Consider the following 24,939-nt stretch of genomic DNA (forward strand, 5'->3'; position numbering starts at 1 on the left):
CCCCCCATATGCCCACCTGTCAGCCTGGGGGCCCCGAGGTCAGGAGCAGTTAAGGATCTAACGGTGGGAATGTCCCGATTTTCTCTCCAAAGTGGCCTCACTACCTGTCCCCCACGGGTAACCGCTCACCCGTGCCTGGTCCTTTAGAGGGAACTGGGCAATGTTTCGGGATTGATGGTCACTAAGGAACACACAGGAAGAGGGACAGCCTGCTACTTCCTCGAGCGAGTAAAGGGAAACAGACTTTCCCGCTGAAACTCAGCGACGCTTTGTAAAAACAAAATCTACGCTAATTCAAAACACCCCCTTAATCATTTAAATAGCAAGTCGCTCCTTCGCATCAGCTTCCATCTGACAAACAGCCGCGAGGATGAAGGAAAGGTTCTTTCAATCTGTGGACAAAGAGGGGAGCCAGAGAAGAGCGGAGGGCCAGATCTGATATGATTTTAACAAAGGCCAGAAAAGGGCTCAACCCTTCCCAGAAAATAAATCATAGCCACACGTATTGCCAAGATCCAAAGAAAAAAATTTATTTACAATAGAGAATTTTATTCGAAACATGCATTTTTTTAAAACAAATCAGCAAATGCAGATCAAGTTCACACCCCTTAAGGCAAGAGTCCCTGTGCGAGCTGTACACGTTCATATTAAATCCAAAAGCCGCTCACCCTGGGAACTCAGGTACAAAGGGCAAGGCCAAGGTCAGCGATTTGTCCTTATTAGAGAATCAGACAATCTCCCTGATACAGGAACTCTGAGGTCAACTTGCTATGAATTTATACTAAGAAAATGCAAACCAATAGCAAGAAATTCTGATAGTCTCCTTAGTACTGCATACAATCAAATCACCGTTCTTTAGAAAGGAAATACAGTAGTGCATACGAAAAAGTGAAAACAAAACCTGTCCACGTAACCGGAAGGACAGCAGTGAGCCGACGTCATATTGCACGCAACGGTCAAGTCCAAACATTTGGTTCAAAGTTAGCTTTTCCCCATTTTGGCAATCAGTTCATCACAAATCTTGGTGAGTTCTTCTATCTCTTTATTCTGAAAGTGAAGACAAAAGAAAAAGTTGCTAAAATCTCCTGGCTGTTGGAAATCAAGCCAATCAGAATGCTCTTTAGGCTTTTCAGGGGCGCGGGGCCCCCCAGGTTTCTGGGTCCCCCTGAAATTATCTAAAGCAGGGAGGGAAACGACGTGGAGACCAGTCATCTAAGCACACATCCAGCTCTAGCTGTGACCTTGAGCAAGTTACACACCTTTCTGAGCCCTGGCGTCCTGGTCTCCACAGTGTGGATGACAGCATCTATCTGCCTGAGAATGGAATGAGGTCAGAACGTAAAGCTCCCCAGCACAGTGACCAGCGCGGAGTAGAGACCTGACTAGTATGGGTTCGTTTCCTTTTATTTGCCTCTGAAGGATGTGGACACAAACGGATGGTCCGGGGTGAGCTCTTGGGTGGTTTATTTGAGAAATGCCACCAGGAGGGAGGGGTAAGCAATTCTACTTGAATAGGGTCGCTAGCATTATTTAGAGGTGCTGTGGATAAAGGAGTCGAGTTGAGAGGCAGGTGTAGACGCCGGATGGTTTCAGGTGCTCCTCCCGCCACGCCCTGCCCATGCCCGGAAGCAAGGGAAGCCAGCCACCTGCTCATCTTGAACCAACGATCAGACAGCACTGCCCGTGCTCTAAGTATGCGGATCCAAAAGGATGAGTCCCTTCGAAGGTGGGTGAGGCTTTGCTCTGACGCTTCTGGTCTCCTTCAACAGCCAATGCGGAGAAACCCTCTCCAAGGGGGTTAGATCTTTCTGGTATCCCAAGAACATACTGCAGCCAGTCTTTCGAGGTCTCCGTGGAAGGTGCGTCTTAACCACAAGCCTCTCCCCTGAGACGGTACTGGGGCCCCTCCTTGGAAGCCGTGGAAACCTCCTGAGACACGGTCCTTCCCAGAGCCAAGTGTCCTGTGTTTCCAGGCTGAGCTCCAGCTGCCACGCGTGACTGTGTCCGTATCGGGGAGAGTCAGGAAGAATCGGGAAGTCCTCCATGGAAGAGAAACGCAGTCCTCACTGCAGTCCAGCCCCCAGCCCCCGCCGGGAGAGGACCCCACCTGGAACAGCACCTCGCCTTACCCCGGTCTAGAGTTTCCAGCTCCGAGAGGCTCGATTCTGGGAGGCGCTGAAACGTCTGTTGGAAGATGATGTTCTGCGGGAACGCAGCTCTAACCGCGAATCCTAGAAGGATTCTTGTCACAACAGCTGAGGCTGGGGCCGTGATGGTGACTTTTCATCTTCCCGTGGGCTGGTCACCACACTAACCACGCCCCGGCACTGGCCCCGCTAGGTTCTCACAACAGTCCCTTCGTGGAAGCCACTGATGTTTCCACTTTTCAGCGAAAAACCAAGGCTCAGAGAGGTTAAGTTTTGCGCTTAATTTAAGGTCACACAGCCGGTCAGACGCAGCTAGCCCGGAGCACGAATTCAGGCTGGCCTGGCCCCTAGATGGCTTTGCTGTTTTATTCAACATACTGTCCAGCGACTGATGGCTGGGAGGTACTAGCAGACCCACTAGCTGTGGGTTCCTGGAGGTTCTCCAAGTTCCATCTTGGCACTGCCAGCCCAGCGCCTAGCACACGGCCATGGTGCGGCTCAGCTCGCTGGGCTTCCAACGCCCCAACTGGGCAAAATGCCTCCACTTAAGAACTGCCTTGGTCGGGCCGGGGGGAGTCATGCTTCTGAATCTCTTTAAAACAGAGACCGACCCCTCTGTATCACTGAGCCCTTTAGGGGAGAACGCTGTGTGATGAACCCATTCCTCCTGGCTTTTAGTTTAAGACAGAATTACATTTGCGGATCTGTTTGCATCTTTCCTGTTCTCCAAAACCATGCAAGCACCTTGCCTTCTGTCTTTCAGTTTGCCAGAATACTTAGCACCACCTTCATCTGGCAACTGCGGAGAGTCTGAACAGACCAGGCTGCCTAGAAAACAGCTATCCTGACTCTGGTTTTACCTCTATTATCTTAGCTAACGCCGTGATGCAGTTCCAACACCATCAAATCCCGATGGAAACAGGAGGCAACTGACATGTCGCTCCATTTCTCACCTGGAAACTTCTGAGGCACAGCTGCCTTACTGCCCAAAATGATGGGGGAAAGTGGTCCCGACTCTGAATGAATACTCCACTTCTCAGGAGTCCCCAAATATGCCACACGTGGATTATCAACATTCCAAGAATAAAGATAAACACCCACTCCAGATAGACAATGCCGTGCCACCCTGTAACTACTGGCGGAATGAGCAAACGCTTGTGTCTGGCGGCCCCGGCTCCGGGCTCCCTGCTAGGAACAAGGAGCCTGGAAGATGGAGGCGGTTGAAGAGATCTGGCGTATTGGGCCCAGTCCCGCCTCTTCCCTTCCTTCCCTTTCAAGTGACTCTTCCAAATCGTCAGGTTTCAACCTCCAACATTATACAACCTGAGGGCAAGTGTGAGGCTTGCTCGGGGTCATAATGGATGGTGGGGGGTGGGGGGGGAGGACCTGAGGCTCCTGAGTCCCAGGGCTCTGTCCCTGACACCATCTAGGTGAAGCGAGCGGTAGTATGTACCCACTGCTTAACCCAGGCCCACCTCGGGACCACAGCCAGCCCCACTGGACCTGGCTGGGTACCGGCCCAGGAAAGAGGCCCATCAGAGGCCATTGGGTGTTTCTGGGTTAGCAGAGGCCATTTGGGAGACACGCTGGACTTCAGATGTCATTTGCCCACAAAGGACGCCCCCCTACTGTGACTGCCCTTTAAGGCCCAAATGCATGAGAAGTGATGCTACCCCAGGCCACTGGGCTCTCTGATAACCATCCAAGGGACTCCTAAGGCTCAGCAAATCAACCAGAATGGGGATGCTTGTCTGGTAACTCCCTTTCTAGAAACACACTTAGGGAAAGGGGCTGCCTGGCCTGCACTTACACAGATTCAGACTCATGAAGCACTCCTGGGTGGAAGGGCTTTCTCGTCTGGACACCCAGGAAGAGGGTGTGTATGGTGGACTGGGTGCTAGACCGGAAATCGGGACAGGCTAAGGGACGTCAGGAGGGCTCCCCCATCCATGGACACAGGAGGACGTCTGGGGGCCCTTTTGACCCCAACATGGCCTGGTAACCCCATTCCCTCACCAGTAAGCACACTGGATCCGGGGGGTAAAGTACTCTGCCCGCACACTGTAGATACTTAGTAAATGTGTGACAGGTGACTGTTGACGAGGAATGAAAACCAGCAATAAGCATCGAGCAGACAGTAATTCAAGGACAGGCAGGAAAGAGGACAGGCTCGGGGCTGGCATTACATTGGCTCTTCCCGAGGGAGAGAAGCATGTGCTCACGAGGCCTAAACCCGTCCCTGGAGCTGCAGAGGGCACAGGGAAGCCCGGCCTCGGCTTATCTGAGGGTCCGGCCAGCCCCACCCGCCTGGAGGCCCCAGCCTCGGCTGTTACCTTCTGCTCCAGCGTCCTCTCCAAAGCGTCCACGCGAAGCTGCTCCTTCCGCAGACTGGCCTGGTAGGCAGCCTGCTCCTGCTGGGCCTTGCCTCGGACCTGCGCGATCTCGGCGTTGGCCCTGCGGAAACAGGGTCGGGGGGATGCGCGGAAATGATCACCCTTCCCCGTGGACCCCTCCCACCTTCCTCCTCCCAGCTCTGGGCAGCAGGAACCGGCTGGCTCCTGCTCCTACCACCAGGGGCCTAGTTCAGGACCCCATGAGCAGCCCCTGCCCCCAACCCCCATTCCCGTGATGCCGAGGTGCTTTGAGTGGGTGCCCTGGAAATTTTACAACATGCGTCCTTCACTTATCAAAACTCTGAGAGTACCCCATTATCACAAGTCACACTGAAAAAACACAAATGGCTTATCTGCCCTTCCCAAGCCAAGGTAAGTGGTGCCGTGGGAGAGGCCCGTGAGCAGGCCCGAGGCCCGTTACCTGTCCAGCTTCTCCTCCGCGTGCACCTTCAGGGCCTGGTACCTCTGCTCCTCTTTCTTGACCCGCGACAGGTACTCCTGTGCACACTTCTTCAACACCTCTTCATTCTGGCGCGACAGAGGACAGAGGTCGTGCCCACAGAAGACATGCCCCGGGGTGCTAGGAACCCCAAGAACTCCCTGATGCCGGTGGAACCCTGGACCACCAAGTCCAGGTCCCTGTAATCTCTCCCAGCCTGCTCCAGCTTCTCCCCCTGTCCCCGCCCAGCGTCCCGCTCTGCCCCGACACGAACACACCTTCCGGAAACCCTCAAGGACCTCCTTCATCTTCTCGTATCTCCTGAAGAGATCGGCCAGAGATTTCTCCACGGAGTTCAGGTCAGCCAGGGCTTGCTCCTTCTCTAGGACCAGCTGCTGCACGGTCTGGTGGGAGACGGACTTCTCCCTCTGCTCGTCCTCTGGCAAGAGACACAAGGGTCCAGACGATGGGGCCGAGGGACCCCACGCCGGTCTCGGGGGCAGCCGGGGCCTCAGATGCAACTCAGCCCGAGCAGCAGGGCATCCCAGACTCAATCAGACACACCCCCTGAGCCCACCCAGACTCTGTTTCTAAAGGAACACCACCCACGGCCCCGGCATCCCAGCCTGGGGCTCTGCAGTGTGAAATGGGACGGAAACTAGCCCCTGTTCTTGAACCTGATTGATGCAGACCCTTAAAAATCGACATTCGAGGCCCCAGTGATTCTGTTTGGTTGATGATGGCAAACAGATCCACAAGGTGGAGGAAAAAATCACGACTGAATTTCGTGTTGAGCAAGATTTTAAGGTACAATAGGTCTGGGCTTGGAGGAACACGCCTCCTACGTGTGATCGAAATAGAGACGGTTATTGGGAAAGAAAAAAGATTTCTTCGTCCTTAACACGGCCCATGAACCAAAGCCTACATCGCCGTCAGCCCTGAAACTCTGCTTTGCACAGAAACGGACATTTCCTTTGATATAGCAAATGCCTTAACTGAGAAAAATGAAGCTCTTTCTGGCAAAGTGAGTGTCTCAGTTCTGTACAAAAGAATTCATTCTGGCCCAGTTCAGAGTGGCTGATCCTAGTAAAAGGGACTGCTCTGTCCTCGACCCCACCTCTCAGGGCTACCACCTGCTAACACTCTCCCCCGAACAGCTTGCAAACCAGCTTGTATTTATGGGAAAGGCTTTCTCTGACCACGCTGCATAAAAGCCCCTCACCCACATGGCACTATCTTTTGTGTGCTGACCCATCCGTCGCCGGTCTGGGTGGGCGAGGAACCTTTTGTTCCCATCTGTTTGGACCTCTGGTGACCGCAGAGAGGGGGGAGGAGAAGCCCCCACTCCGAGTTCTTGGGGGAAGAAGCTCTGCAGAGCTGTCACCTGGGCGGGGGTCCTGCTGCCCAGGACTGGTCGCCATAGGGTGGATCGCTCTGGAAATGATGACAGAAGAACAACAGGAACCAGCGGGCTGCCAGGTCTTCCACAGGTCAGGCACCCTGCTCACTGTTCTATTCATTTAATGCTCCTAAGCCAGCACCCAGCCACCAAACTAAACTTCTTTTAAGTCCAAACTGGGTTACCCTGCTCCAGCTCAAGAGCCCCCGGGGTCCTCCCTGTGCACTGGGAATGAAATCCAAACTCCAGGGGCACCTGGATGGCTCAGGCTTAAGGTTAAGCGTCTGTCTTTGGCTCAGGTCATGATCTCAGGGTCCTGGGATCGAGCCCCACACTGGGCTCCCTGCTCAGCACGGACTCTGCTTCTCCCTCTCACTCTCCCTCCGTGCTCTCTCTCTCTCTTTCTCAAATAAATAAAATCTTAAAAAAAAATAAGATCCAAACTCCATCCCCACCTGCTCCAGCTACACCGGCCGGCACACCACAGGCGGTCCTATCCCAGGGCTCAGTGGCCCCAGAGCATCCACGGCTCCCCATTCACTCACTCAGGTCCCTGACACCAGGCCACCTCCCCCAGCACACCTTCCTGGGCACCTGCAGAGAACGCCTCCTCCCTACTTTCCAGTCCATTCTCTCCCCAGCAATGGCCAGACAGGCATGTGCACGTGTGTCTGCCGGCTGTCTGTTTGTCCAGAATGCACGCTGCAGAATGCCGTTTTGTCCACTTTTCTATCCCAGGGCCTAGGACGGTGCCTGAGACACAGGGTGCCTCAACACATCCATGCCGTGAATGAACGAGTAGAGGCTGGCCACAGAGCCCGACCCCAACCCAAAGCCGTGCTCGTGACCATGTGTCTCCACCGGCTTCTTAGTAGCAGACCTGGGAGCTCCCTTAAAAGCAGGGGGCGGCTGGGAATCAAGGAGGCACTTGTGATGAGCACCGGGCGTTGTATGCAAGTGTTGAATCACTATCTTGCACACCTGAAACTAACATCACACTGTGTGTTAAGTGACTGGAATTTAAATAAAAACTTAAAAAAAAAAGAAAGCAGAGGGATGCTGGTTTGGGGTCTTTCCCTTTGGTTCCTGGTAGACAGGCATCTTCCCGTGTCCTGAAGTTAGGTCTGTTCTTGCTGTGTGCTGTGCAGGGAAGCACCCAGAATGGGGGCGGGGGGCACATCCTGGGGTTTAGCTCCAGCTGTGAGATAAACTTACTCAAAAGACTCTCAGGGGCCCGGGGCCTCATCTCCAAAATGAAGGGGTTGTCACACGTGAGTGTGCACCCAAATGAGGGGGGCTTGTCTGAGCACAAGCTGCGGTGACCCCACCCAGTGGGTTCTATCTGGCAGATCTGCAGTGGGGCCAAGAAGCTGCATCTGTGACAAGTTCCCTGATGATACTGAGGTGGCAGGTCCAGGGGCCACGCGTGGAGAGCCACGGGCCCGGAAGACACCTGATGTCCCTCCAACCCTGCCTCTCCAGTTCCATCCTGGCTCTGCCACGTCCCAGCCCGGCCACCCTGGGCGGGCTTTTTAACCTCCGTGAGTCTCAGCCTCCGGAGCTGAAAGAGGGGCTCCTGGTATTTATCTCATGGCGTCTGGGGAAAGATTACATGAAAATGTATATAAAGCCTTGGGCACACAGTAAGGGCCCAGGATCAGTGACCCATTATGGACAGCGTCACCGGCTCCCCCATGCATCTCAGTAACTTATAAAGGGGGAGCTTTGTAACATACAGCGGCACACCTAGACTCCCAAAAGAAAAGACGCTTCAAAGGTTCACCAGTAACCGAACGCTGATTTTTACTCTTTGAGTTTTAGCTACTTCCTTAGTCCTCAGCACACAGCACAATGCATATTCCGGGCTGATCGGAGGCCACGTATACACTTCGCTTGGCTTGTAAAGAGCCATTTATCAAACGGAGTCCGTCTGATTTCCTGGATCTGAGACTTAGCCTGCCTCAGGCTTCCTGTCCTCCCCATAAACGCTTGTAAAAATAGAATTTCCCGGTCCCCAGGAGACCGAGGAGGTGAGAACGCATCGCCAATCTTTTTGTAAATTACAAATGCAGTCAAGTTCTTCAAATCAGGAAATCAGCCCCAAACTCAAAACGCTCTAGCCTCAACCACAGAACAATGCCCCTGGAGAGGTTTCTGGCTTTTTAAGGCAAAACATTATTAAACCATGTTGGTGGGAGGGAGGTGTGGGGGGAGGAGAAATGCAGCAAATACACAATAGCAAAAGTAACAAAAACAGAAACAAACCAACCAACACCGGGTGCGATGGGCAGGTGTTAAATTAGGTGAAAAGCATTTACTTACCAGGCTTGCCTGTTTGTTTTGCAAGCAAAGGGCAAGAAGCAACAGAAAATGGAAGCAAAACAGATAATCAGAGCAGTTGTTAGAAAAGCAGAAAAAAAAAAAATCAATTGCAACAACCTGGAATGCAAAAGGCACAGAGGTCTCTTTTCGTTTGGAATCCTAAATTGTCAATATTTGAACTCGGTTTTAGTAACATGGCACGAGAACGGACGATGATGGCAGGACAGATGTCAGGCTGGCATGGAACATTTGTGAGGGTTACATGGAAGCCAGAGAGCCGGGTGGGAGCCAGGAGGAGGTCATGTCGGTGGGGTGGAACCTGGTTTTCACTTCAAAACACTACTGATGTTCATTCTGTCCCGAACTGCCAAGCTTTTGGGGCCTGAGTTTTCCCTCCCACCGGGATGCTGGTGAGATGGGTGAAAACCAGAAGACAAGGTAGGGGACCCAGATGAGTCATGTGGGTATGCTTCCACATACGGGGACTTACGCCCTGCCCAGAAAGGAGGCAGGTGGCGCCCACAGCGACAGTGAGTCCCAGCTGTGCCCCAGCCCCAAGCCGTCTTTTTACAAGGTGACAAGGACCTCGAAACCCGCAGCAGCCCTCACCCATCCCCCGCAGTAGTGACTGACGGGATGACAGCCACAGATGTGCCACCTGCTGGACAAGGTCTGAGAAGTGGTTGATGCAGAGGACACTGAAGATGCATGAGGATGGGGAACCGGGGGCGGACATGCGCTCTCACCGCCCCCACCCCCATGGAGTGACAGTGCCACTGGATGCTCAGGACACTGGAGGGGGCTCGTGGAGCCGTCAGGAGTGTTCAAACACCCCCGAACAGGAAAAGGCTCGGAGGGGTGAGATCACAGCTCTCGAAGAGATGGATCCTCGGGCCAAACATACCAGGTCTCCCCGGGAGAGGGGGCTGGGGTGCTGGGGGTGGGTGTGCGTAGACATAACCCCTGGAGTCAGGGTTCCACACACTCAGCTTGCCTAGAATTGAAATGTTCTTTTAACTACTCTCACCTACAAATATGCTGCAAGGAAATCAGTGGAATCGCCTTTTCTCTCCGAAAAGGACAGACCACTTGAGGCAGGCAGATAGAGCCTCTTCTTCAGTTTTCAGGGGGAATGGCTGGGTATATTCAGGCTGTCAGCTGAGGGGTACCAGATGGCTCCGGGCAGCCTTCCCTCAGGGGCAAAGCTCGTGCCCTCTTACCCCCATCTCAATATTGGCTCAAATGTCATCACCGAGAGCAAAAATAACAGCGTAGAACTCTGAGACGCAGAAGGAAATTTCCAGATGAGCCACCGTACGTCTGAGGGGTATTTTCACAACCCAAGACTCCAGGAGGCCAAAAGGCTGTGCTCAGCATGCCAAACGCTGTATATTGGAAGACATAAATCCTTCTTCCTGACTACTTTTACAGGCAGTTTCAGTGCCAAGAGTTTTGTTTTTTATCTCCTCCATATGTATTCATAAATTCTTATACCAATTTAATAAAGAGGTTTCATTTGATAGAAAGCATATACCATGAGCTGATCCTTAGAAACACCCCCAAATGGGCTTTCCCCGAGATCTGAGAGAAATGGCCCTTATTATAATACATCAAAATGAAAGCTCCTTTGAAGAGAAAGCACTCAGTTGTCGGCCTCTTCACCATTCCCAAGCCTGCTCTCATATTTATCTTGGGACCAGCCAGAGGTGTGGTGTGACTTGTATCCAAATGTTTGAGAGAGAGGAGTCATCTGTTAACCCAGCGTCCAGCTTCGACACAGAAACTGGTTTGCGGTGAGCCGGGATTTTTTACTCCATATGTCCTTAGGAGTAAAGGTTTTCTTAAAACTGGTATCACGGACTTAAGCAGCAAATTAAATAAATAGATAAAGAAAGATCTCCTCCCTCCCATCCCCCCGCCCCCTGCCAAGTCATGACATCATTTTTGAACAGTGATCATCAGTGTAAAAACAGCCTTAGAACTTCTGCAAGATCTTTTCTCATCATTCTTTTTAAAAAAGAGTCAGGTAGGTGTAACTTTTGACTTGAGGCCGTCTTTTACTGCAGGCCAAGGCAGCATCGGTACTGGCTGCCAGGGACTCTGGGCTACGATGGATTCTGAGTCAGTGCCCATCTCCATGAGATCAGGTAAATCGAGGGAGGGAGGAGAGAGGAGGGGCGGGCAGCAGGGCTGCCACGTGTTCCACTATCCTTGCCCAAGAACCCCGCGTGAGGCGGAGGATTTTGTCACCTGAGTCCAAATTAGAGTTTAGGGATTTGATTCTTAATCTCTCCCACGAGCAAAAACTCCCCCAAACATCCTAGGAACCGACCCAAACCTCTTTCCCCATGAGGTGGGCAGTCCTGGCTCAAGGGTGGCCTTGGAGGTGAGCACAGATAATGCTAAGGGACATGCTCACGTGTGTTTCCAGGAGGCCCCCAGGCTCACATTCTGGGATGCTCTGGTCTCTCCCTGGAGGACTTTGTGGTCTAAGAGGGGCCTAAGACGAACACATGCTGAGAGTCCACCTTCAAAGCCCTCCCCGTGGGTTAGAAGCCTCAGGCAGGCCTGAGCCCAACCCTCATGACACCCACCTATCATCTGAGCGATGGTCTTCTCATACTCCGCCACTATTTTCCTGTAAGAGAAGCAAAAACATGTTGGGACCGTGACAAGAGGACGGTTTCTAATTGATATCTAATTGATACTAGGGCCCACGGGCTGGACATCAGCAGCCTGACCAAGACACTAGAGGCAAGTCTTGTTTATTTGGCATAGTTGGCTCACCCCTCTAGGTTCACCTCCAACCTCAACCCTCTTCTTGCACACCCAAGTAGGTTCATTTTCCTAGTGCACAACTCTGAACACACGGGTTTCTCACCTCCATGACCTTCCCTGCTCTATTTCTACCTCTCATGTCTTAGCTGCTTCTCAATGTCCAATTCAAATGCTATCTCCTTCAGGAAGCCTTCCCTGATTTCTCCTCTGAACTTCACCACATTTTACCTGAATTTTCTAAAACATCTCACACATCTGGCAGAAGCTCCTCAAGGCCCAGGGGCTACTACTTAGTCGTTGTGTGGGGGGCAGGGAGATGGGGAACGGTAGCCTTCTCGGATAGCTTCAATAAACCGTAGCTACACAAAAGCACTCAGATCCCTTGCTTGTAAGACTGCTTCACTGCTGCCCCGGGTGGAAAGACCCAGGACCTTCCAAAGTCAACCTTCTGGAGGGAAACTCTCAAAAAAGACATAAAAGAACCAAGAACTGCTACCACCAACAGAGTCAGGACCCTGATTACAGCTGGTCCCAGAAACTGGGGACTCTACTTACTCCCTGGTATGTTGAGGATGACCCGAGACCCTGACTTTCAGGGCCGTGGGGGAGTTAAATGAGGTTAAATGGGCCAGTGGAAGCAGAAGGCACTCTGCAAAGTCTAAAGGCCTCATAGCTGCTGGGTGTCTGTCACTGGCTTCTTGACCTTGGCCCCAAGGATAGTGCCTCACCCAAGGGCCGACCCACAACAAAAAAAAGATACTCACACCATGAGCCCACTTGGGTTCTTTCTGAATCCTACACCATTAATCAATACCTCCTTGTATCCCTGAATCACAAAACAGCGATGGACCTTTGAGGGGGCATCGTCTAAACCCATCACCGCCAAGGACAGAGGCGGGACCCCGGCAGGTAAGGGCCGTGTCCTTCCAGCGGCGTGGGAAGACCTGTGCTCCAAAGCCGCTTCAGTTGTACCATACTGGCATCACGTCCTCACAGTGACCCCAAGGAGTGGTGCTCTGACGGTCCCCAGAATTGCTGATGGCAATACTGAGGCCCAGGGTCATCCAGGAACCTTTCTCGGATCTGCAAAGTGGCAGAGCTAGGATTCTAATCCAGACGTGGCCTCTGGAGCCTTTTCTTACCCCATATGCCTTACTGCCCCGAGGCGCTAAGATCCACCCTTTTTCGCAGATGAGGCCAGTCAGATAGAGCTAAGGGACAGACCCCAAAGCATCTAGGAAGCCGAGCCCTATTTTCACGTGGCCTGGTCTGGCTCCAGCGGTGACATGTGGGTCTTCAAACACAAGCGCAGCTGGGCCAGTTGGCGACACCTGAATCCTACCATAGTGGTTAGTAAACAGCACCCCTGGAAGCCCCCCCAGGGGAGCCCCCAGAGATGGAACTTCTAGCCTTCCCAGCATGCCCTGCTTTCATGGTCAGGGCAGGGAAAACATTACAGCCACGCTGCTCCCTCCTCCACTCCCCTACCAAAAAAAAAAAAAAAAGAGAGAGAGATAAAAGAAATTTTCCAAATGATGCCACCGCAGGGCCTCAGTGTGAATGTGAACAGCACACAGGGATTCACCTTCAGACGTGGTCACAAAAAACATCAGGAGGAAGAAGGAACTACCAGGAGAATTTTCAGGAAGATACTATTTGACCTAGGAAACAGGGGCTATGATTACCTAAATCATTTGTTCGCTACTTAAAACGGTAGCCAGGAAGGCAGCCGATTCTGATAATTAACCAGCAGCTGCCACTGCAATTAAATGCCTAGAAATGTACTAATTCTTCAACCAATTTTTAAAAATTCATCTATTCCCTACTTTCAAATTTTGAGACTTATAAATGAAGCAAGCCTATTTTCAGCATCACGCCAGGTCTTCTGTCTTGTTAAAAGGAGCATGCTCTAACTCCTATCTTCCCCTTCCCCATGTGCCAGTTCAGCCTGGGCTGAAGAAGGGCAGGTGTGTGGGAAAAAATGACCTGTGCCCCCAGGAGTCATTCTCAGACTTGGTGGCGGCAGCAGCTAGAACCCGGGATGGCCAGAGCAAAGGTTTGGGCCAAAGTTTCTGTAAAAATGCCACTTGTGATACCGTTTTTTAAGATCACATCCCAAGGGTAAGTTCTAGCCCCAGAGATGTTTCTGAGCTTCTCAGACGATGATGAATCACGAAAGAAAACAAAGGGCCGAAAGCTGCATCCTATGGGACGAGGGAGGGAGGCCCCCAGGCATCGTGGAAAGAGCTTGCGTTTTGGGATCAGAAAAGTAGATTCACATTCACATTCTTCTAACTAGAAGCTCCGGGACCTCGGGCAAGTCACCTAACCTCTCTGAGCCTTCCACTGTCAGATGGGGCTGATGATCCCTTCTTGAGGGCCGTGGGGAGCAACAGAGACGGTGTCTCAGCCAAAAGCACAGCACATGGCACGTGGGAGGCACCTACTGGGTAGTGGCTCCTATACTCTTGTTATAAGTGCAGCAAATAGAAATAAACCGTTCGGATAAAATTCCGGGGATAACCTGTTTATCCGTGGAGACTGGTGAAGTTCATCACGTTAGAACTGTATAAGGACTATTAAAACTGTTACACAATGAGGTCACGTTATATAAAAATCTGTCCAGGATTTGCTAAGTTAGGGGCCCCTGGGTGGTGCAGTCGGTTGAGCGTCCGACTCTTGATTTCAGCTCAGGTTGTGATCTCAGAGTCATGAGATCGAGCCCCCCATGGGGCTCCGAGCTCAGCAAGCAGGCGGCTGGAGATTCTCTCTCCCTCTCCCTCTGCCCCTCCCAATTATGCCCGCTCTCTCTCTAAAATAAATAAATCTTAAAAAAAAAAAAAGATTTGCTAAGTTAAAAAAAGACTATAGAATAATGTACATTTCTACTGTGGAATTAAAAAGGCGTCTGCATAGGGACACATTCACACATTTGCAATCAGAAACAGAAAATTCTTGGAAGGATACACCGGAAACGATGGAGAGCCGCTACCTGAGAGGGGTGGAATTGGGAAGTTGAGTGGGAAGGAGATTTGCTTTTCATTGTAAATGTATTTATTTGTTTGCAATATTTAGCTCTGGTGCATGATATTTTACAATAGTAATATTACTGAAAATACTTCTGTGAAAATATAAACCTTGTCTCACAAAAAACAGGTAAGTCTTGGGAAGACACTGCTCATTGGCCGCACCAGCTGTTACGAGACCACAGGTAGGCACCCCCTCCCCCACCCCCGGTACCAGGAAGCATCACAACTGACCTCATTTCCATCACTTCCCGCCTGCTTTCTTCGTATTTGTCCTTCCACTCTGAGACCTCTCTCTCCTTGGTTATGATCTGGCATCAGGGAGAAGAGGAAGGTGAGCCCCAGAGGGGTGAATTCAGATCTGCGCAATTCGCAGACCCGAGATAAGGAGACATTGAATAAACCTAGCATTAAAACTTCCTACGCCCAACAGTAATTGTATGGAGAGAATTTCCCGGAGCATGAGACAGAAATAAACCAGATATCAGACTCTCACAATGCCCCACCGGGGAGCAACTAAAGGCAGATGCTTTCTGCTATAAATCAAACAAGGCCACAGAGGCTCGTTAAACAATGGTGTCTAGGAAGATCAAAGACGGTTTGCTACCCGTCTCTGCCCACAGAGGTTGCGGGAGAAAGACTGTGTCCAAAGATGCTGGCTTCGTGGACCGTGGGCATATATATATTTATTTATTTCCATGTGGCAGAACCCGGAGCTTTGCCGGGGCAACCAGAGCCGGCTCCCCGAGCCGCACCCATGTCCCACTACCTCCGCTCTGGCGATCCGGAGGGCGGAGTCCAGGTCGGGCTGCTGGAACAGAAGGCCCGCGGGCTTCTCCACCTCGGCCGTCCCGATGCGGGAGTACAACGCTGTTTTGGAGATGGAGACATCTGCTGGGTGAGCAGTTTCTCTCTGTGGAGTGGTTTTTAATTAAAAAAAAAAAAGTTAATAACACTCCTATGACAAAGAGGATGTGCATTAATCCTCTCACGAATGGGTCAGTTGTATGGTTTCGAAACAAAGAACATCAAAAGTATGAGAAAATGCTTGGACTGATGAGTGGGGAAAGGCCGGATACGATCTATGGAAATCAATCATTTGGCACCTGCACCAGCAGACAAAGAAGCAAACGGCAGCAGCCTCCCCAGCTCCCCTCTTTGGGAGTCAAGCCTGTCTAGGGCCTGCTTATCACGGCCATTTATCAGACGCAGAGGCATTTAGGCACAGTGCTTAAGAACCAAGGCCATTTTCCAGCAGGCTCCGCTCCCCAAATAAAAGCCTGATGGTGAACGCTGAATTCTAATCTACATTTGCCTAGTTTTAAATAACTGCAGATCTGATCGTTTCTGTAAGACTGTCCGCATTTCAGTTTGGTGGGGCGTGGGGGGGCCTGTGTTTAGCTCCGTTTGCAAGACTGTGCTCACACAAAGCTTAAGGCCTGCCGTGGCTATCAACCAACGTCACCTTCCAAAGCGAGCTTCTGGATGCCTCAAGGGAAGAGTTACTTTTGCAGCTATGTTGCCTTAAGTCTGCTGCGTGAACAGTAGCATGGAAGTCTGGATCAATGACAGCATCCACATTTGCTGATCAGACCCTCAATGAGTGGTGGGATTCCTGGCCCCCACCCACAAGCGACACTGGTTTGACTGTTCAGGACAGCCACTAGCCTCCTGGGAGGGAGGGAGGAGAGGACCGTGGTTACTCCTCCTCCGTTTGCACAAAAAGCTCAGCCATTTCCATCACACTTGAAAGGCCATGTTAGGACATCATCAGCCAGCACAGCGGGGGCCGGTGGTCTAATTCTACTGCGAGAGACTCCAAACCGAGCACACTCTCAGTCCTATGCATTAACCTCCTGGTGCTGGTGGGGCTGCCAAGGCAAGCCACCACCCTGATTCCTAGAGTCCAAATCAGTGTGAATTAATGGTGGGCTGCCAGTCTGAGTGTGACTGCAGCTTCCTGGGGAAACGGATGGCAGGTAAGCTGTGAACACAACACCCAGGTCGGGGAGGAGGAGAGATCTGGAGAAAGAACAGTGAGGACTGCTCTTGGAAGTGGAAGCAGACAAGATTAAAGACCCAACGATGAGGGGGAAGGGGCGCCCATGAAGGTACTCTCTCTTCCATCTCAAGCATAGGTGACCTCACCCCACTACAGCATCAGAGAGAATGAACTTGAAATATCTTAGAAAACTCGGGCAGAAATTTAATGGATAGGACTGGAGATGGCAGAGTTAGGCCCAGTTAGTTGTACACATGCACAGTCAATGACATGGTTTTGGTTGTCCTAAAAATGGGCTGGGGTTTCACTCACGCTATCTGGCCTTGAGTATGTGGGCTCCCTGTGCAGGGGGACCAGAATGATTACTCCGGTCAGAGAGGGGAGGGAGCACCCAGTCCCCTGCTCTCCCAGACCCTGGAGACACACTGTCCTGTCAAACGGGATGCCAATCTTTCCATTCTCAGGTCCTAAAGAAGCCTCCATTACAGGACATTTGAGCATGGCACAGAAGCTGGCACGCTGACCTCTCAGAAGAAAGCATGCCACCGGGCCATGGGTGCGGAGCCTCAACCGTGAATGGGTTAATCTCTGCTGTTTGAAATGTTTTCAAGGCTCTATTTGTCATGTGGGAAACGTCTCAGGAAGTAAATAGAAAATTATACCCAGAGGTCTTGTTTTCGGCTCTGGTCATGATCTCAGGATCATGAGATCGAGCCCCGCCTCCTTGGTCTCTGGGCTCAGCAGGGGGGAGGATGCTCTCTCCCTCTCCTTCTGCCCCTCCCCCTGCTTGCTCTCTGTCTCTCTCTAATAAATAAATAAATAAATAAATAAATCTTTTATAAAAATTAAAAGAAAAGAAAATTATACCCAGACAATAAGACTCTGTTTGTATTTATGGAGGAAATTCATAGACACAAGATTCTGAAGAGGACCGAAAAAACAAAACAAAACAAAACTGTTCCTGTCACTTTTTAAGTAAAATAATGTGTCCTTTAGAAAAAAATTAGAATAAAATTTCAAAATGGAAAGAACACTAGACACCATCTAACGCATCATGGGCCTTTGAAAGATGAAAAAATGGAGGATTTCAGGGATTTGGCCAAAAGGTTTCCCAGAATGAGATTCAGTTCTGACTCGACACAAGCCAGCCCTCTGAAGTGCGAGCGGAAATGAACTAAAACTAACTTTATCATGCTGGGCAGAAGTGAAACCTGACCGATGTAGGAATTGATGACCTTAAAGCTGCCTAAGTCCTTTGTAGGACAAGGAAGGGAATGAAAAATAAATACATTAATGAGCTTTCTAAGTAAACACAATGGTTAACCACCACATAGTGACTCCAGATCACCTTTCACCCCTGCCACCTGGTGTTTTCAATAAAGGAACAGATGACTTCAGAATCTATTTGAATTACAGCCTGGAGTAGCTGGTGTTAACGAAATTCAAGGTACACACCCTGGTTTTCTCTTACAACCAAGAATCATTTCTACGGGAGATAGGTTTGTTTCTCGCTGATATTTTAACATCAGGCTTTGATTAAGCTTTGTTTTCTCTTGCATAAGGCCCCACTGGCTGCTCTGGAGAAGCCTAAAGCCAAGAGAATCACAAATTAAAATGTGAAATGGCCACAACTCAGAAGGAGAAGGAACTTTGGAACCAACTTCCAACCCCTCCATCCACTCACTCAGATCTGGGTCCCTGAGGGCCAGGGCACCGTCACCCTCAGCCCTGCAGACTGCATGCCTGGGGCCCTTCTGGCCTTGCAGTCCTGCCACTCACCCAGGCTCACAGAGCTCCCTGTGGCGGGTTCCCTGTCGCTAGGCCTCAGGGGAAGCTGACACCTGGGACCAAGGTGGGGTCCCTGTCCGTGAGAGCCAGCCAGTGGGCCATGACCACGGCGGGAGAGGTGTGCACGTGGTGTGGACCAGGAGTCTAGATCCGGCTGGGAGACCACAGCAAGCGGGGCCAAGGTCATGGAGAGGGGCCAGGTGGGGCAGGAGAGGGGCCTCTCCTTGGGAAGCTGCCGCATCCAAATTCGACAGCAGCTCAGGATGACAACCACAAGGAAGACATTCAGCATGTACCCTATTCACGCCCACAGGAGGCGCCACCAGCCAACGGACTGGCCACTCCTTCCCACGAGTCAAGACGCGGCCTCCATCCTTCTCACCACAGGCTGCAGGCGATGACCGCCAATTCCCTGAACTGGCAAACAGAAGCTGAAACCCATGTGCCAGGCCTCTGTCCCTGCTCGAGATGTTCCTGCGGCTTTCAGGCATCGCCATGTGAAACGCCGGGAGTGGTGGGTGGTTTCCGGACACAGCACTAGAGGAGCCCCTGCTGTCAGGCCGCTCACCAATTCAGGCTGTCCCAGACCTAACTCCTTCTCGGCCCCCCTAAAATCCAGGTCTGCCTTTATCAACCAGGACTCCTGGAGAAGGAGAGGAGAGAGATGAGCACCCTTTCCCTCCCAAAGGGGCCTGCTTTCTGGGACTTTCCTCTGGTCCTGAAGCTTGCTGTTTGTAGGATCCTTGTTCCTACATGACCCAGACACATCCTTCGTTCTTTATATTTGGGTCCCCTCATCCAGAAAGGCCAGCGGCTTTGGGGATCGCCTCCAGTATCTGTTACATACACAAATTAAATCCATCCCCCATGGGCCTTGTACCCTCGCAAAGCCACACAGATAGGACATTTCCGTTCCATCCATCCTGGTTACATTCGGGGCTGCTGTACCACACAGCCGGCCACCCTGGTCCGATGAGCCCCGGGAGGATACCACCGAACTCACTTGAGCCAGAAGTGTGTGGAAGCAAAATAGTAAGGAGCTCCAGCCCAATACCCCAGCCCCGTGGAATCTTCCTCCTCTCTTAACACTTTCAGACTAATGAGACAGGAAACCCCACTGCGGTCCTTGGAAGGTCAGCTCAGCTGGCTTTCCATCTACAGGGAGATGTCAAGGGAAACTGCCCATAGGAGCGACCAGGAATCACCGCCGCCGTATTTCAGTCTGCCTTCCGCCCTCCAAGTGATTTCTTTTCATTCCAAGTGATTTCATTTTTGTGTTAGCAACCGTGGAAGACCATGCTGCCAAAAAGACTGGGCTATGTCACCTGCCGCTGAAATTTATGGGCAGAAAAAAGAGCAAATGAGATACACAGCTGCTCTTCCTCTTTCTCTACATCAGCGATTTCCAGTGCAGCGAGGGGCAATCAAGTGGCGACGTGAGCAAGAAACCCACAGGAACCCAAAAAGTGGTACAAGTTACCATGGCAGGGAAGAATGTTCCTCACACTCCCAGCTAGTTCTACCCCCACCAGTGTTTCTTTTAGCAGATCCGTCTGAAATACAGAGGGAGGTAGCTGGGGCCGTCCCTCTGACCCACACATGGCGGAGTCACGTGACAATATTTTCTATATCAAAAGCGGGACACGGGGTGTGAGAACAGGCTCTCATTGACAGGAAGTCAGTGGGCAGCCAATATCTGCCGACTGTCATCTCTGATGCGTCCCCGGAGGAAGGAGGCAGGGGGGCACCAGCAGGCACTCCAGAACATTCCACACTCAATCCGAACTCTTACTAGAATGTGCTCAATCCTGCCTCAAACTTCCGGACAGGAATATACTGTAGTTACGGTGGCCAGACTCAAAGCAATTCATTCTGTCCTTAAACCATTCCCCAAAGAGATCAAGAAATAATTCTAATGGGGAAACAAATCCTCACTGCTTGATGCTTTTCTTTCTCATGGAAACTAAACCCAAGCTCACCGGTTGACAATGAGAACAAGGACGTCAGCAACGTGTATTAACGTTCTCATCCCTGCCCTGGGTCTCCAGTCTGGACACCCACAGTGCGACTACCTTCTTTCACTGAGAGATGTCTCTGGGAGGGGGCCCCCCACCTTGCGGACAGTTTCCAGGGGAACCACATGTGGGAGGCCCTGAAGGCAGGAGCAGCCCATGAACGCCTGATCATGTACCAAGTGAGCTGTTCCTTGAGATGCGACAGGCAAGGGGCTCCATCTGGAGACTGGAGTCCTCATTCCTGCGGGGTCAGTGAAGCACTGTCAGGCCTCGGACCCGTTTCATGACTCTACTTCCCCATCTATAAAATGGGACCTGGACCCCCCATGGTAGAGATGCTGTGGGTGTCCGATCAGGTAACAAAGGCAAAAGTGAAGGTTAGCTACCAAGAGCAGCTGTCATTTACTGCACGCCGATGCCAGGCACAGCGCCGTCCTCCACGCACCAGCTGTAGCCCTTACAGCAACCTGCACACGCGCTGTTAGTAGCCGCATCTCACAGCTGGAAAAACGGAGGCCCAGAAAGGTTCACCGACACGTTCAAGGCCACAGAGTGCGCTGGGCTGCCCAACGCAGCAGGTGCGGCATGGGGGTGGGGCGGGGGAATGAAGCAACTCCTCAGAGACCACAGCTCCCCATCAGCCCGGAGGGAAGGCCTGACCTCAGAGGGCCACAGTTTTGCACGCCGTCAGCGACTCATTCAAATTGTTAAGAATAATTACTCCAAACTTGGAAGGCAGGCAAAAAGATTTCTGCATGCTCTGTCAGTATCTTACTCGACTCTAGAGGAGGGCTTGGCCAATGATGGTGTGTGCGCCAAATGGCCCAATGTCCTCTTGGGTAAAAAGGGTTTTGCTGGAACATCGCCACACCCGTTCATCTATACATTGTCTGTGGCTGCTTTTGGGTTACAACAGCAGAGCAGAGAAGCTGTGACAGAGACCAGATGGCCCCCAGAGCCTAAAATATGTACCATCTGCCCTTCTGTAATTCTATGGACTCTGGCCTAAGGGGCCATCCGAGGTCTCAGGAAGGTCTCGGTTTCACTATTTACTATTGATTAGGGTCCGATCTCAGTACAGTTAGATATTAACTTGTAGAAAATAGAAAAGTTGCAAACGATTTCTGTTCAGTGGAGAAGGAAATGATTTTCGCAAAACACAAACAAAAAAACCTCCAAGGTTATATTCGATTGTCTTGTTTACAGCCAGAATTAACCAGTTTTATATCAAACTTTGCAGTAAGATTGCAGTAAGGGTCTGGCCTTCTCTGTTCCACTGACTCTATATTGGGTTCTGCCATTTTCCTCCGTTGAACCCGCTTTACCAGCCTGCTGGTTCCTTCATTACCGAGTTAAGCATATCTTAGACATGTGCTCAGCGTCTGTTTACGTGAGAGCTAAGCTTTCAGCTTTTTAGAAAATTTTAGACTACTTTGTAGAACCCCCACATTGCCTGCTTGGTCAATGGTTAGCAAAGAAAGTTCTGGACCACACCACATTCTCAGGAGGCAGTGCACGGCAGCAGCAAACCCGTACCTTGGTGTCCTGGCGGCTACGGGAAGCCAGGGCAATCTGCCTGGCTAGCTTCAGGGCTTCTATCCGCATGACGGCAAACTCTAACTCCTCCTGTCCGAGGGGTGGGGGGATGAGCAAATCGCAGGGGAAATGCATCAAGACAGGATGTCAATGCGTCCCACATTCAAGAAATGAATGCGCCACGTGAATGTGTCATGACAGGTACTCAGGAAAAACACACGCTCTGGCTTTCTTGCACAATTAACACCTCAGCAGATCATGAAATAAGTGTTTAATTTCTTTTTTTTTTTTAATTGCCCTTCAGAATGTCTGTCATGAGGGATCGTGTGGTCAAATATGAGAGGATTTTAAAAATAGGATCAACATTTTTACTGCACTGTTTCCTTCCATTTCTTTCCTTTTTGTTTGATTAATGTCAAGATGGTCAACAGCTTCCATGAATGGTTTCGCATTCTCAAACCACTGTTAACAGTCTCTCCAGGTTTGCTCTGAAGGTCTTAGTCTAGAGGGTGTCAAATTAAGTTGCCAAGTTTAAGGCAAAGAGTAGATAATTGTTTTGGTTTCATATGTAAGACCGAGTCCAGATGTTAACTCAATGGGAGTCTGAGGTAGCCGCCCCTCCGGTATAGAGAAATACGTGGCTCGATGGTGATCTAATACCCTTGGTTCTGTGAGTAAATCACAGAAACTGCTTTGGGGGCTATCAAATCTGAAAAATGACTGTTTGAGTCCAATTTCCCAATTGAAATACAAATGGTTTGTCCCATATGCAATCACACAATTTATGTCATTTTGGCGTCTTGGATCAAGAACACCCATACCTCAGTCTTTGAGGGGGAAGAGATTTCATTTGGAGCATTTCCAGCAATACCTCGTTAGATCCTGCCTCATTGCATTTGGGGTTTGGCGTTCATTCTCTACTGAGGTTTTCACAAACTCCCAAAAGGTCACACGTGGGCTACAAACCTGAAGTTTCTGGGCAAATACTGGGGGGTTCTTTTCTGCTAAGTCGGGTTCCAGATAGTCAAGCGTGCCACAGAGAGAGGCTGGATGAGCCAGCCTGCTGAGGAGGGCGTCAGCAGAGGCAAAGGAGCCCTCGGGAGCTGTCTGAAGGCCAGCAGAGGAGGACACAGAGGAAAAATAGAGGAGACACAGAGTGACATCGATTCCAAGCAAGGACCACCAACCTATTTGCTGGACATTTCTGACTCAAGGCTAAAGAGAGTATTAGGTGCCAATACTTTCCTTTTCATCTGGACTAATTCCCACCTGCTGACGATGGGCATCTTGAGATTGACAGGTCCCACCCCTCCCCCGGAAGCACAGCCTTAGGTGCCGGCCCACCCCCACACCACCCTCACTCCCTAACCAATCGGTGGGAGGAAAGTTACTATTTACTTATTTATTTGAAAATCTTGGTGGGTGAGACCAGGCAGTTGAAGGGTTTTCTAAACATAATAGAACTCATCAAGAAAATACCTCCAAGTATAAGTGTCAAAGGTTTTGGTCAAGGTCATTTTCTAAATAATAGAAAGACGATTTCAAATGAAAAAGTGTCTCTGGGTAGATTAGGAAGACTCCAAAATCAGAAGCCAACTTTGTAGAAGTTGAGTCATGCACGAGTCCTTCCGTAGTGTCTCTCTGAGAGACCGTTTGAGTCACATCTACTTTCTTCTTGCTTACTAATATCTTCCCAGCATCTAACTTCCACACAGTAGGTGCTCAATAAATATTTGATGCATGAGATAAATGAATGGTCTACTAACACAGAACAACAAAAGTAACACTAAAAGTAACTAAGTCAACGGCCTCAAACCCTCTTGGGGACTGTTAAGGAGGTAAAAGAGATAAAAATAAAAATTCACCTAGAAGGATGGCCCATTTTAGATGTTCAGGGGGTCTATTTGCTCTGCAAGCCTCCAGAGCAGCTTGGGGGCGGGGAGGGATATAAACAGGTCTACAAACAGGAGGGATTTCCCATCACCAAGGCCCAGGAAAACCAAGTGTTCCCCAAAAGGAGCGTCCCCTGCCCTACCATTCTCTGCCCTCTGCCCTAGGGTATGGAGAAGCAGGGTACAGACTGAAAACAGCTCCAAAGCAGCAGTCCAGCCCCAGGGGACTAAAGTGGAAAATCAAGAACCCCAAAGGCAAATAAAGCAGTGAGGTACGTGCAAAACCCCGTTGGTGAGAAGGAAGAGCTTTTCTCTCATGGCTATGGCGTGGGGTCTCCTAGGCTGGCTTCTGTGGTCTGGGGGTTGGGCGGCGCCCCAAGCCAGGTGCCTGGTGAGTGTTGCTCTGAAGGGTTGGACCCCTTGGTGATGGGACACAGCCGGCCCAGGCCTCACCCCCAGTGATCTCGGGCCCCTCCGACCCCACTTACAATTTCAATCGCGTCTGAAGCAGTACCCAAGGTCATGGCCTCCAGCTCCTTCTGGGAGGATTTCTCTGGCACCTGCAAGTGTGGCTCCTGGTTGGGAGCCAGTCCTCGTGTGACAGGATGCTGGATCTTTGCCCCAGTGTTTACAAGGGCTTCGGCTTCCTCAAAACTTGACCTGAGGAAGCAGAGAGCATCTTTACTTGTCTCACTGGGAATCTCAGTGAAATTGACCAGGATGCCCCGACTCAGGCACCACCCCAAGGGATCCCGCACTTCAGAGCTGCGCTCCCAGAGGGAAACTGGGGCGGGTGCTGGGGGGGCCAAGGAGCTCGGAGGCTGGAGAGGGTGGTCCAGCCCCACCTCAGGGCCTGAGGGGGAGGGTCAGGAGCACATATGCCACTGGTGGAGTGAAGCAAACGGCCCGTCCCTCGGCGGTGCGCCCTGAGGGAAGTGACTGTTTCTTTTTCTGTAGGACAGGAGACGAGACAGCGCTCAATGAAGGTCAAGGGAGATACTGGCCGCATGTGAAGCACCTGACACGGTGCCCGTCACCATGACTATTGCAGTGACGACATCACCACCATCGTTCTCAATACCCTGGGTGGATTCAAAAGTCAGTTTGGGAAGTCAAAGCAAGAGCTTTCGCTCCGGCTCAGAGGAAGGGGCAGGTAAGGGGCTGGGAGGGTGCCAGCCCCAGAGTGGTGCCCCACCCTTACC

At 51.1% G+C, this 24,939-nt stretch overlaps 1 protein-coding gene across 4 annotated transcripts in view; it reads right to left on the reverse strand.

The window, feature by feature from the left end:
• Positions 1-509: 509 nt before the first annotated feature.
• The window catches only part of TACC2 (transforming acidic coiled-coil containing protein 2), a 140,778-nt gene continuing 116,348 nt past the window's right edge, over positions 510-24,939 (reverse strand). For 3 of the 4 annotated variants that reach the window (XM_040624234.1, XM_040624233.1, XM_040624235.1), the window contains 8 exons: positions 24,226-24,397; positions 15,274-15,417; positions 14,739-14,815; positions 11,295-11,338; positions 5,258-5,418; positions 4,962-5,068; positions 4,481-4,601; positions 510-1,047 (listed from right to left, as the gene is read on the reverse strand). In XM_040624234.1, the coding sequence (XP_040480168.1) occupies positions 982-1,047; positions 4,481-4,601; positions 4,962-5,068; positions 5,258-5,418; positions 11,295-11,338; positions 14,739-14,815; positions 15,274-15,417; positions 24,226-24,397 (892 nt within the window). In that variant the 3' untranslated portion in view covers positions 510-981. Of the gene's footprint in view, positions 1,048-4,480; positions 4,602-4,961; positions 5,069-5,257; positions 5,419-11,294; positions 11,339-14,738; positions 14,816-15,273; positions 15,418-21,845; positions 21,936-22,811; positions 22,953-24,225; positions 24,398-24,939 lie in introns of all 4 variants that reach the window. The other variant, XM_008686899.2, reaches the window with a different exon arrangement.

This window comes from Ursus maritimus, unplaced genomic scaffold, assembly GCF_017311325.1.
Source record: "Ursus maritimus isolate PB19 unplaced genomic scaffold, ASM1731132v1 scaffold_7, whole genome shotgun sequence".
NCBI classification, from domain to species: Eukaryota; Metazoa; Chordata; class Mammalia; order Carnivora; family Ursidae; genus Ursus; species Ursus maritimus.